This window comes from Neopelma chrysocephalum, unplaced genomic scaffold, assembly GCF_003984885.1.
Source record: "Neopelma chrysocephalum unplaced genomic scaffold, ASM398488v2 Primary Assembly neopelma1_225, whole genome shotgun sequence".
Lineage (NCBI taxonomy): Eukaryota > Metazoa > Chordata > Aves > Passeriformes > Pipridae > Neopelma > Neopelma chrysocephalum.
Window position 1 is genome coordinate 19,849 of NW_020897887.1, and position 13,256 is coordinate 33,104.

Consider the following 13,256-nt stretch of genomic DNA (forward strand, 5'->3'; position numbering starts at 1 on the left):
AAGGTCCCTTCCAGCCCAAACCATTCCATGATTCTGTGATTCTCTGACATCTGACACTGAAGAACAAGGTGCTGCTTCCAGAAGGAACTGGAATTTGTTGAGGTGAGCTATTCATGCATGTCCTTGACCTTCTCTCTGCCTGACCTAAGGCAATCAAAGAGCACATGGATTGCTCTCGAGGGCTCTCCAGGAACAGATCAGCACAAGTTCTCCTCCCCCAAGATATTTCTCTTCCTTTGCTACTGTAAGTCAGTAAGAGCACTAAAGGAGGTCACATCCCTGCTCTCAGGCCAGAGGGAGCCTCACCTCTGCATTCCTGAACACCTTCAGCATGTCCCCATCAAAAGCTTCCACGGTTTTGTAGTAGCCAGTCAGGATCTGCTTCTCAATGGTGGCGAGGTCCAAGGGGTCAGAGATCTTCTCGTAATAGTCTGCATTTCTACAAGGGGAACGTTGGCACAATGTCACGTTCATGAGCAATTCCAACCATGCAAATCCATCAGGGAATGCCCAGGGATGTTCTGGGAAGGCAGCACTTACTTTTTCTTTGGGGGCAGGTTCAGGAGAGGAGCTGCGAGCGCCTGCCTGGAGGAATCTGCAACAGGGACACAAAGCTTAGGGACATTCCTGGAGTAAAACTTAAAAATACAAGTGACTAACATTCAATCTGGGTTAAAAAAAGGCTTTTCTGCTAACTGAGTCACGGGAAATTAAAATGCTTCTGCATTTCTAGATGCTGGTGGCTGCAATCAGACCACAGGTATCAAAATGAAGGACAGTGTCCTTGCCACTCTGATTTTTGCTGAAATTTTGAAAAATCAGTTTTAAAATCTGCAACATCTGCAGGTTCTGGTGGCAGAGGAGGGGGTTGAGGATAAAACAAAGTGATTACAGGTAAGCAGGGAAAGAAAAAAAAAAAGAGTTCTTCAACATCCCATCTTTGTCTAGTATCTTCTACTCTGAGAGTCCGTTGTTCCAGAGGCCGAAAACGTCCCCATGGAGGTTTTTTTTTAAAGGAGTGCCAGGTTCACCTTTGTAGGATATGATGCTGTCACATATTTCCTTGAAGATCTGTGCCAGGCGGGCGGCACGAGCCACCTCGATGTTCTCCTCGGCCGCCGCCAAGCGCCGCGTGCGCACCGAGCGCGCCGTCTGCAGGGCTGAGAACTGGGTCATGAACACGTCTGGGGGAGGGCAGAAAAGAGTCACCTCTAAACAAAAAACCCACCAGAGATCAAGTCACAGCACCTCCACCCGTGGTTATTAAGATTAATTCCAGCCTTGAGCTGCTGGAACAGCACAAGGCGTCGGCTGCTGTTCCCGAGTCGGCTCTCGCTGCTCAGGGCTCAACTAAACTTAAATTTGAATCAGTTTAATCAGCTGGTTATTGGAATGTTTTATGTTGCTGGAGCAAATAAAACATGTCATTGAGTTCACCCCAAACACTCACTGCCCACCTTCTCCTGCACCTGCCTGGCTGGGAGGACGATGGTCCCACCAATGGGGCTCTTTTTGGAGCAGGGTTAGTTTTCCCCTGATAGTCGTATTTGTCCCATTCCCACAAGCGACTGCACGCCAAAAAGCTCTAAAATTATGAGGATAGATGACAATTTTCAAAGTCAGCACAACTGTTTCTGGTCTAGGGATACAGAGAGCAGGAAACAGCCCCTCTCTGTCAGTGTCCAACCACGGATGGTCACGGAATCACAGTCATGGAATGGCCTGTGTTGGAAGGGACCTCACAGATCCTCTTGTTCCACCCCCTGCCATGGGCAGGGACACCTTCCACCAGCCCAGGTTGTTCCAAGCCCTGTCCAACCTGGCCTTGGACACTTCCAGGGATGGGGCAGCCACAGCTTCTCTGGGCAACCTGTGCCAGGGCCTCCCCACCCTCACTGGGAACAATTTCTCCCTCATATCACAGAATTATATCCTAGAACCATTTAGAAAAGACCTCCAAGACCAACCTTTGGTTGATCACCACCTTGTCAACTAGACCATGGCACAATGTTAAATACCACGCTCTGACAGACCCCTCCTGATGAAACACCAGATGTGGCACCTCCTACCAGGATTCAGGAGACCCCTGAGTACTTTTCCCCGAGCAACATCCCCTGCACGTCTTACAACAGGTGTATGGATCTTGTAGTGACTCTACACCGGATTTACACAGAGATTAAACGCCAGCTGGGTTCCCAGGGCAGCCCCTGAGGAGCCTGTGTGGCCTCACCTGATTTGATGTTCCCGTCATCCCGGCAGATCCCGTTCCAGCGGGTGTACAGGGACGTGCTGTGGATGTTGTCACTGACGTGCTTCACCTCCTCCTGCTTCTGTCGGATCTTCTCCCAGTTTCGTACCAGAAATACGTGGTGTTTCAGCACAAAATTCCTACGGGAATTAGACAGGGATGCAAGGACCACTTTTTACTGAAAAATGAATTCCTTAATGCGAGGGAGAAGCTGGATATTCAGAGGTACACTCTGTGCCTTCTCTGCTCAGTGGGGAGGAACTCCAGCCTGGCTGGGGAGAGGGGAACTCAGAGCTGCATCCTCAGGCACTTCATGATGCATCAGTGTTTGCTCAACACTCCATTTCTGAGGCCAGTCCCCCAGAAACCCTCCCTTACCTCTCCCTGTTGGACATGGGCTTCATCTGCAGCTGAGGGGTCAGCCTGGTCGGGGCATTCACACTTTCACTGGGCTCCTCAGGGATGTGGCCCCTCTGGAAAACAGATGGTTCTGATAGACAGGAAAAACTGTGCCAAGAGCTCAGCAAAGCACTCAGAGCAGTCCCTGAGACAGAACCTGCAGCACTGCTCTGCTGCATGTACAGATACACCAGTTTTTGGTCTGATGGCACAGACTGATTTCCCATTAACCTCTACCCACCCAAACTCTGTCTTTAACACTTACCCTCTTCTTTAATTTGTGCTTTGACTTCCTCTTCTCTTTCGACCGTCCAGGCCTTCTGTGGGTGCTCACAGGCTGGTTGCTCTTGCTTGAAAGTCCATTCATGCGTTGACTTTTCCCCCCAATTATCCCTCTGCATTTGTCAAAGCCACATTTGCAGAGTTGCTTGGGGGGGGGGAGAGAAAAAAATAAATTAAATAAACCCCCAAACATTTTGATTCTCCCTCAGTATTCCAAAGAACCTTTTCTGCCAAATACAACGCGACAGGTTTTGTTAACGGACCTTCAGCTTTACAGAACTGTTGGTCCTTAGTGACATCTTTTTTAAGGTGTCCCTGTGGGATCTTTACCTGCTTTTCAACGTTAAAGGAATGGAAGTTGTAGTCGTAGGTCAGCTCAGTCCCAGCAGGCATGTCCTTGAGTGCATAGAGCCCGATCCGATAAACGCCGTTCACGGACCTGCAGGGAAAACACCAGCAAAGATTCCCAAGGATTTCACCTCAAATCCTCTCTGTCCACACAGTGGGAGTGTCAGAGACAGGAAGAAACACTCCTGCTGAGCCCTGGGTCGTGCCTGTTCTTCACCTGTACAGTTCTCTCATTTATCTGGTACAATAAACCCTGAAGGCCAAAAAGTGAACACGACATTTACAAAGAGGAGGAAGTTGTGCTTTCAGGGAAAGCTACAAACTGTTCTGGCTATCACAAGAAATCAACTTGTCCACTGCCAGCACTCAGGCCCCCCCTCCAAGACTGAAATCTTACACTGAGCATCAAACTCATCTCAAAATCACAGAATCACAGAATGGTTTGGGTTGGGAGGGACCTGAAGCTCATCTCGCTCCACCCCCTGCCATGGGAAGGGACACTTTCCACCAGCCCAGTTTGCTCTAAACCCCATCCAACCTGGCCCTGGACACTTCCAGGGATCCAGGGGCAGCCACAGCTTCTCTGGGCAACCTGTGCCAGGGCCTCCCCACCCTCACAGGGAGGAATTTCTTCCCAATATCCCATCTGACCCTGCCCTCTGTCAATTTGAAGCCATTCCCCCTCGTCCTGTCCCTCCATCCCTTGGAAACAGTCTCTCTCCATCTTTCCTGTAGCTCCTGCAGGCACTGGAAGGTCACAATCAGGTCACCCCAAAGCTTCTCTTCTCCAGGATGAACAATCCCAACTCTCCCAGCCTTCCCTCCCAGCAGAGCTGCTCCACCTCTGATCCCCTTGGTGCCTCCTCTGGACCTGCTCCAACAGCTCCATGTCCTTCCTGTGCTGAGACCCCAGAGCTGGAGGGAGGACTCGAGGTGGGGTCTCTCACCAGAGCAGAGCAGAGGGGCAGAGTCCCCTCCCAATTCTTTCATTCATTTTGTGTTGGATTTTCAAATTTAAAACTTGATTACTAGTGCTTAAATCCACCAGAATTATCTGGGAAACACGAGCTACTCTGCTGCCTGTCCCCACAGTGATTCCTGTGACCACCATCTGCTACTTCCCTGTAAATCATTCACTACAAATCCCTCAGCACTTATTTCCTCCTAGTCTGGCCCTGCATTTCACACTGCAGTGTTGATAACCTGTGCACAGAAGAGAAAATGCCACTAGACCAGTGCTGGTGTGACACAGGCTGTGCTGCAATCACACTGTTTCCCTCTTTGCCTGTGTTAAAAAATATTTGAACTGCCAGGAGGAAAGAATATACACACATAGAGGAGCTGACAGTGTTACCTGGCCTTCAACATTTGCAGTGTGACAACCAGCAGTGCTGGGCTTGCTTTGCCAGAAAACTTAGACCTTGTTTGCAAAGCCCTTGCAAACACTCCACAACAACCCCCTGCAGTGCTACAGGCTGGGGACAGAGAGGCTGGAGAGCAGCCAGGCAGGGAGGGACCTGGGAGTCTGGATGGACAGGAAGCTGAACAGGAGCCAGAGTGTGGCCAGGTGGCCAAGAAGGCCAATGGTATCCTGGCCTGGATCAGGAAGAGTGTGGCCAACAGGTCCAAGGAAGTGATTCTTCCCCTGGACTCAGCCACCCCTGGAGTGCTGTGTCCAGTTCTGGGCCCTCAGCTCAGGAAGGACATTGAGGTCCTGGAGCAGGTCCAGAGAAGAGCAACAAGGCTGGGGAAGGGACTGGAGCACAAGTGCTGTGAGGAGAGGCTGAGGGAGTTGGGGTTGTTCAGCCTGGAGAGGAGGAAGCTCAGGGGAGACCTCCTCACTCTCTACAACTCCCTGACAGGAGGGGGGAGCCAGGTGGGGGTTGGTCTCTTTTTCCAGGCAACTCTCAGCAAGACAAGAGGGCACCAAGACAAGAGGGCTCAGGGTCTCCAGCTGTGCCAGGGGAGGTTTAGGTTGGACATTACAAAGAATTTCTTTGCAGAGAGGGTGCTCAGCCATTGAAATGGGCTGCCCAGGGAGGGGGTGGATTCTCCATCCCTGGAGGTGTTTAAGCACAGACTGGATGTGGCATCAGTGCCATGGGCTGGGAACCACGGCGGGGTTGGCTCAAGGGTTGAACTTGATGACCTCAGAGGTCCCTTCCAACCCAGCTGATTCTATCATTCTATCACTCTAAGGTCCGAGGATTATTTACACCCCTCCCCTCCCTGCTTTGAGCTCAGCCTCCCTCAGCTGACCCGGTTCTCTCAGCCCGGGTGTCCCGGGTTCCCCGGGGAGCAGAGAGCCCCCCGCTCACCATTTCTGCATCTCGCAGTTGGGGTTGCAGCTGTGGTTGATGAACCGAGCCTCGTTGCCCATGCGGTAGCTGTCGATGACCATCCCGCTGTCCAGGTTCAGGCAGTAGTGGTCACTGTGGTTGTGGTACTGCTCGATCATCCGGTTCCTGCCGGGTGACACAGGGAGCACCCCCTCACTCTGCCTGTCCCCACCCTCGGCAAACGGGGACTGACACAGCGAGAGCGCGTTCGGGAGTTCTCAGAGGGGGTTTGGAAGGATAAAAGCAACGGTAACGTTTTATATTTTATAAGAGCCGTACACCTAGAGAGGGAGGAAAACCATGATTGTACCTATTTTTATAAGTCAAGGCCACTGACAGAGCTTGGGTTAGAATTTTAGAAATTTGCTCTTCTGGAATGCTCCCTTTTGGGTTCTGCAGATTATGTGTACACATTTCATGGTGATAACCTGTGTATGGAAGAGAAAATGCAAGTATACGTTCTTTGGGGTGTCTGTGTATGCACGTGGACAACAACCAGCTGCTTCCTGGGGGCTGGACAGTTTCTGGAATCACATCCATGGATCACAGGAGCACAGTGACAGGAGTCAGTGTTAGTGGTTATCTCTGTATGAGGAGACTGCAGCTGCCTTCTGGTGGAGCTCTGAGAGCAGCAGGTGCCTCCAACCTCAAATATCCCACGATGCTACAGAGTGAACAAGACAATTTCTTTCTTTCATTGGTTATTAATGCTCCCACTTGGTTTTTTTTTTAACTTCACACCCACCTGCAAAAGCCCATGTCCCTTCCAGCCCCGCTCTGCCCCTCAGTTGTACCTGGCACAGTCCAAATCCTGCACAGTTCTCATTTAGGATTCACAGTCACTCGCAGCATTTCACATTTACAGGGCAGAGGAGGCACAGAATTCATTCCAAACACTCACCACTCCTCTCCATTGGACTGAGAAAAACTTGACTGATCCAAAAATGGGAATTCTAAGCCTCCCTTCTGGCTGTGACCAGAACAGGATTCCTTCTCCCCCACTTTGTTCCTGTCTAAGGATACCCCACCCCCTGACCACAGATGCCAAAGTCACTCATTGAGCCTTCCACGCCAAAGCAGCAAATAAATATTTCTACCTGAATTCTTGCTCACTAACAACTTCTCCCAGATATTCAATGATAAACTGTCCTGCTTTCAGGGGCTCTTTGGTACGAATACCCCATCCTTTCTCCTCGGCCCGGAACCTCTCCAGGCACTGCACCCACTCGTGCCTCTGGATCCGCTGGTTGCAGCACTGCTCCCCACAGGGGCACGTGTTGGGGGAACACTCTGCAAAGATCATCCTGAAACACACAACAGGGAAGGGAGAGAGCACGTTCTGAGAGCTGGAAAAGGCAGAAATCAATAATAACAAATGAAACAAAAGGTATTGAAGAACTAGAACGCTTTTTGTTTTCAAGGTGTAATTCCTGCAGCGATTCCCAGCCTGGCTCTCGCTGATATTCAAAGGGCAAAATGGAGCTTTTAATGGGATCTTCCTCTGGAGAAGAGGGGGATTGTTAATTTTAAAGGGATTGTTTCTCTGGCAGTGCTGAGGAATCCCCTGGAGCAGGGAGCTCAGGCTGGGGGGTGTCAGTGGGACCCCCAGATGCTCAGACTGGGAATTTTTCCTCCCAGCAGGAGGAAGGAGCCTGGACCCCCCTGACGATGCCTTTCCTGCTGGGGTTGCATCCAGCACAACTCTCTTCCTAAGAGATGATGTGAAATAACCCAAGGAAGCCATTCTGACCTGTTCAGACAATCCTCCACACAGCCCTTCCCACTGTCATCCTCTGGTTTCTTACAGTTGCAGGTGGTGGCCTCATAGCCAGAGAGGGGTTTGACATCCACGTAGACATCTGCAGGAAAAAAAAGAGAAAGAAAACAAACCCAAACAGGGAAAAGAATTCTTCCCAGGTGAAAAAAATCAGAACTGCTTATCTACAGTATTTTCATTTCAATTAAATAAAGCAAAGAAAAAAAACAAAGGCAGGTGGAAGTGACTTTGGCAGGACAAAGAGCAGGACAGAAAGGAGGGAAAATTCCACAATTAACAGTTTAGTAATAAGATTTTACTTACTAGAACGGATTTTTTTGTAAAGTGGGACATCTGGCTTTTTATACAACTGAAAGGAAGAGAAAGAAAATTTTAATACATTGCATAAGTGCATCTGTTATTCAAAAGGATCAGGGAAATGATGTTCTGTACATTGGGAACAGTTCTGTAATCATTCCTAGAAATCTGCATTCTCTTCCCTAGGCTCAGACTGCATTAGCAAATAGGTCACAAAAAGGATGTGAATAACTAGAACCTGGGTTTAATGAGACAGTGGAGCAGTTTGTCCATCCCATGGCTTGTTCTGTGTGCCCAGAGCTGTCCCAAGGACAGGCTCCTCTGGACAGGGCTGGAGAGAAGAGCAATTATTTAAATCTACTTTGGGGGAACCATCTTTGGTTGAGTCACCACGTGCCAACGCTTGAAAAAGTGAAGTAGAAAAATCAAGGTGCTTGTCAAAGGTACCCAATGATCTCAAGGGTCTTTTCTCATCTAAGGGATTCTCTGAACACTGTGAGTACAGGTGGGAGAAATGCAGATTCATCTTCTCATCAGAGGAACTTCCTCTGCAGATGGAGATGGCAGGAGGGAAAAGGGAAGCTTACACCACAATTCACAATAATTTCAGATATATTCCAGCCTTTCAGACAAGTTTTGAGGAATAATTTCCAATTATTGCCCGTTTCACACACATTTCCTGCACTAAGAGCCCTCCCTCAGTCACACACAGGCACGACCCTGACACCTCCACACCCCTGCACAGAGAAACTCCTCTGCAGGGGCCTCTGACATTCCAGGGAGAGATGGGAAATGTCAAGAAAACAAATTCCATGTATTTATTATTTATGGAATACCGAGCAGATGAGACAGGCAGATGTAACTCAGTGTCAACACACGGCAAGGAAGTGTCCTCAGCTGAGGTGTCCCCAAGGCTCCTCCTGACTTGAGGATCAGATTCCAGGGACCACAACACCTGGGAATTTGTCCTGCTAATTTACATGCTCAAGTTACACATCTGAGAGCACTTTCTTGCCACAGAGCCAGGGACAGATTCCCCCCACCCCCAGCCTCAAATCCTGTGGTTAAATCGCTCGGTGGAAACTTCTCGGGGGGAAAAACAACCAAAAAACCCTCCTATTTTTAGGCTCGCCCATATTTAAAGCTCTTTTAAAGGGAACGAGCCCGTTCAACGGCTCCTCTTCTTCCCTCAGCAGGAAAATTTCAGCTTGCAAGTGAAAAATAAATTCCACTCTGCTGGGATCCATCCAAGAAAAATAAGGGCTGAGATTCCTCCGAGCTGCTGGCAGAACACCCGAATCCTCCCGGGGCGTGTCTGGAACCAGCTCCCTGCACGAAGCAGCGCCGCCAAAATAAGAGTCGGCAGCCAAATTAATGACTTTTGCCAGCAGAAACTCCCGGGATTTGCTATTTTGCAAGAGATGGAATAATGGGAATTATCCACATTAAACACAATATGCAAATCCTTTCTCTCCTCGCACAGTGGCAGCAACAAGATATTCCCCAGCAGGCAGGATGTGCAAACACGGCTCTCGTGCGCTGCCGCTTCCTTTCTAAGACTTCTGATCCCAATCTTGGCAACCCTGGTGGCTTTTTATCTCCTACCTGGTTGTGTTTCCACTGCCAGAGGATGTCGTAAGGCAGCTGGAAGTCAATTCTCTTTTGTCTGAGGTACTTTCCTGGAACAGAAAGGTTGGTAAGTGGCACACACTCATCTCCACGTGTCCCCGGAGAACGGGAGCCGCTCCAGGCACCCGTCCAGGGTCTGACAGGGCCTCTGGAAGGGACACAGGGGAGCAGAAGCCTCCCAGAACATTCTGTCTGTCAGGGCAGGCCCGGGGAAGAGCCTCTGTGTCTGTGTTCTGCTCTCCTGCCCTGCTCAGGTGGGACCTGCCATGGACAGGCAGGGAAGGTGTTGGCTCAGATCCGACCACAGCCCTGGGCAGGGACAACAGCACCTGGCAGGAGTGACCACAGCACTGAGAGAACTGACCTTAACACCTGACAGAACTGATCACAACACCTGAGAGAACTGACCTTAACACCTGAGAGAACTGACCACAGCACCTGAGAGAACTGACCACAGCACCTGAGAGAACTGACCACAGCACATGACAGAACTGATCACAGCACTGAGAGAGGTGACCACAGCACCTGAGAGAACTGACCACAGCACCTGAGAGAAGTGACCACAGCACATGACAGAACTGACCACAACACCTGAGAGAACTGATCACAGCACCTGAGAGAACTGACCACAACACCTGAGAGAACTGACCTTAACATCTGAGAGAAGTGACCACAGCACCTGAGAGAAGTGACCACAGCACCTGAGAGAACTGACCACAGCACGTGACAGAACTGACCACAGCACTGAGAGAGGTGACCACAGCACCTGAGAGAACTGACCACAGCACCTGAGAGAAGTGACCACAACACCTGAGAGAACTGACCACAGCACATGACAGAACTGACCACAACACCTGAGAGAACTGACCATAACACCTGAGAGAACTGACCACAACACCTGAGAGAAGTGACCACAACACCTGACAGAGGTGACCACAGCTCTGCAAAGAGACAACAGCTGGCACAACTGACCACAGCCCTGGGAAGGGACAACAGCACCTGAAACAACTGACCACAACACCTGAGAGAAGTGACCACAGTCCTGGGAAGTGACAACACCTGACAGAAGTGACCACGGCCCTGGGAAGTGACCACAACACCTGAAAGAAGTGACCACAGCCCTGGGAAGTGACCACAACACCTGAGAGAAGTGACCACAGCCCTGGGAAGTGACAACATCTGAGAGAAGTGACCACAGCCCTGTGAAGTGACCACAACACCTGAGAGAAGTGACCACAGCCCTGTGAAGTGACCACAACACCTGAGAGAAGTGACCACAGTCCTGGGAAGTGACCACAACACCTGACAGAGGTGACCACAGCCCTGGGAAGTGACCACAACACCTGACAGAGGTGACCACAGCCCTGTGCCTTCTCCATGAGACAGCCCAAGGCTGACAGGTCCCCCTGAACTCTCCTGTGCACAACCCAACGCTTCAGCACAGGACAAAAGCTGCTGCCCTGCCCCAGCACGATGGTAAATCCCAACACTGCACTCAAAGAAATCAAATCAGTTTTAAAAATAGCCTCCAAGCCTGTTCCTGTGACCTTTACCAGAAGAGATTTAAGAATGAATTCAGACTTGGCAAACACATTCCCCAATGTTTTGGAAAGGCTTCAAGATGCTCTGTATTTTCAGCAAGAACTGAAACTGTTTCAGACAGAAATCGGTGCTTTCACTGAGGATTCTGGCTCTGCTCTGACATTCCCTGTCACCCCAAAAGGACCCTGACCCATGACATCATTCATTCCAGGCCCCAGGGCTGACACTGCTGAGTTCTAGCCAAGATTAAACATTCTCTGATCGTTTTGCTGGAATCCTGTGTCCCAAAACTGCAGTGAGCAGGATGAGGTGTCACTCCCAGGTCTGATTTTCCCAGCTTTTCTCACTCTCAACAAGTGCCTTTATGTTCCTCCAGCAATGGTTCCATATAAATTCACACGCACACCCTCTCCACTGGAAAATAAAAATGGTAATGTTTTCCTTACAATTCTCCCCTAAATTACTTTTCATTTTCAATGCCTTATTCATCCCTAGCAGGTTCCAGGAAAGAGCTAAATCTGCTGGGAATTTGCTTTCACTTCTGTGACCTCAGCAGCCCAGACAAAGGGCTCTTTCAGGTGCCCTGGCACCGAGCCTGGAGCAGGGGAAGGTCCCTTTCCCCCCCTCAAGTGCAGGCCCCTGGCAGAGTCCCAAAGCTGGCCACTGCTCCGGGGTTAAACCATCCCCAGTGCCCTGGATGGAGCCCTGGGAGCAGCTCAGTTCCAGGGCAGGAGCTGGAATGTGGCAGCAGCACAAACACTGGGAATCCTGTCACATCCTGGCCACGTGAAGGTTTGATGACCCCCATTCCAGCAGGAACTGACAGAGGGCAGGTTTTGGAGAATGTTGAGAATTTTAATTACCACCTTGAGCTCTGAAACCTGTTCTGTGGTCCCTGATTCACACAGATCTGGCCAACTCTTCTGCCTCGCTGGGAGAGCCAAAGTTGTGCGTGGAGCAAAACTTCTCAGCTAAGGAAGACAAGCCAGTGACATGTGAGTGTTTGGTGGGACAAATATTCCTGCTGAACAAAGTGGAATGTCCCAAACTTGCCTGGCATGATGGGACTTGCAGCAAGAAACCACAGCACTTCAAAAGCTGAAACAATCACCTGAGAAGTTACTCAACCTTGATTCATCCTGGGAAATGATGGGAGCTGCACTTTGGGAGCTCAGGGAGATCCCATCCCTGGGAGCAGCATCCCAAGCTCCAGCAGCTCCAAGTGCCTGGGTTGGAGTTGGGTTACAGCTTCTTTCCACAGGCACTTCCCTGGAAATGTCCTGGAGCAACCTGGGCCAGGGGAAGGTGTCCCTGCCCATGGCAGGGGGTGGAACTGGATGAGCTTTGAGGTCCCTTCCAATCCAAACCATTCCATGATTCTGTGATTCCGTGAAACCCTAAACCCCGTTTTTGTCCTACCCAAAACCTAAGAATGGGGATAAAATAAAACCCTAGATAATAGCAAAGCTTTTCATTCTTCCACCCTTTTATCCATGTTTAAGGTCAGACACAGGGACCTGTGGGAATTTATTATTCCATGCTCAGCTTTTTGGATTTAACAAAGGGTCATAATTGTCTCTGGCTACTCTGCTGCAGTTTTACTCTGAGGAGGAGACTCTTGCTCTGCATTTCATCAAAGGGTTATCACAGGTTTGAAAACCTGCATTTTCTGATACACCAAAAAATGAAAACAAATAAAATCAAATGAAATCAAAAATGAAAACAAAGCTCACGTGGCAAGTTAAACAAGAGCCTCCTGAGCTCCAACTTTTGCACCGAGGAGCACAGAGGGATGAGTGTGGCCCTGGGCAGAGTTCAGGGGTGACCAAAAGGATCACAAAGAGAGAAGAGGGAGAGAGCAGAGAGTTGGGCAGTGCAGGGGATCCCCCCCTCACCCCAACAACCAAATCCCCCCCAGGTACCCACCGACGTGGATGGGGGCAGGGAACAGCCCGTGCTCGTGCTCTCCAGGGGTGTATTCCAGCTTCTCCTTCTTCAGCTGGATCAGGCGGCTCTTGGGGCTGCGGGTGACAGGGACACAACACAAACATCACAACGGGCAACAAACGCCTGCCCCTGGCAAAGGACACAGGTCAGTTCTAGTTAAAGGACGTTCAGTGTTTCAGTCGAGTCTGGGACATCGGGCAAGGGAATAACAACAGAAACAGCCCCCAAAAAACTGACTGCCAGGGTGCTTGTGAAACACACTGAGCACAGCCCTTCCACAAGGGGATTTTTATCTTTTATTCTTTGTTTTTCTCTTTTCTTCTTCTTTTCCTCTATTTTTTCTTCTTTCCTCTTTTTCCTTCTTTCCTCTTTTTTTCTCTTTTTTCTTTTTCTTTTTCTGTTTTTTTATTTTCTCTTTTTTCTTTTTCTCTTTCTCTTTTTTCTTTTT

General features: G+C 49.8%; 1 protein-coding gene across 1 annotated transcript in view; it reads right to left on the minus strand.

Moving 5' to 3' along the window:
* ASH1L (ASH1 like histone lysine methyltransferase) overlaps positions 1–13,256 on the minus strand; it is a 51,910-nt gene that overhangs the window by 11,504 nt on the left and 27,150 nt on the right. The window contains exons 6-19 of the mRNA XM_027703321.1: positions 12,788–12,882; positions 9,296–9,369; positions 7,697–7,742; positions 7,367–7,475; positions 6,714–6,920; positions 5,596–5,742; positions 3,260–3,368; positions 2,913–3,074; positions 2,627–2,721; positions 2,231–2,388; positions 1,032–1,184; positions 541–595; positions 307–439; positions 129–144 (exon numbers count right to left, since the gene is read on the minus strand). Of these exons, the coding sequence (XP_027559122.1) occupies positions 129–144; positions 307–439; positions 541–595; positions 1,032–1,184; positions 2,231–2,388; positions 2,627–2,721; positions 2,913–3,074; positions 3,260–3,368; positions 5,596–5,742; positions 6,714–6,920; positions 7,367–7,475; positions 7,697–7,742; positions 9,296–9,369; positions 12,788–12,882 (1,559 nt within the window). The remainder of the gene's footprint in view (positions 1–128; positions 145–306; positions 440–540; positions 596–1,031; positions 1,185–2,230; positions 2,389–2,626; positions 2,722–2,912; positions 3,075–3,259; positions 3,369–5,595; positions 5,743–6,713; positions 6,921–7,366; positions 7,476–7,696; positions 7,743–9,295; positions 9,370–12,787; positions 12,883–13,256) is intronic.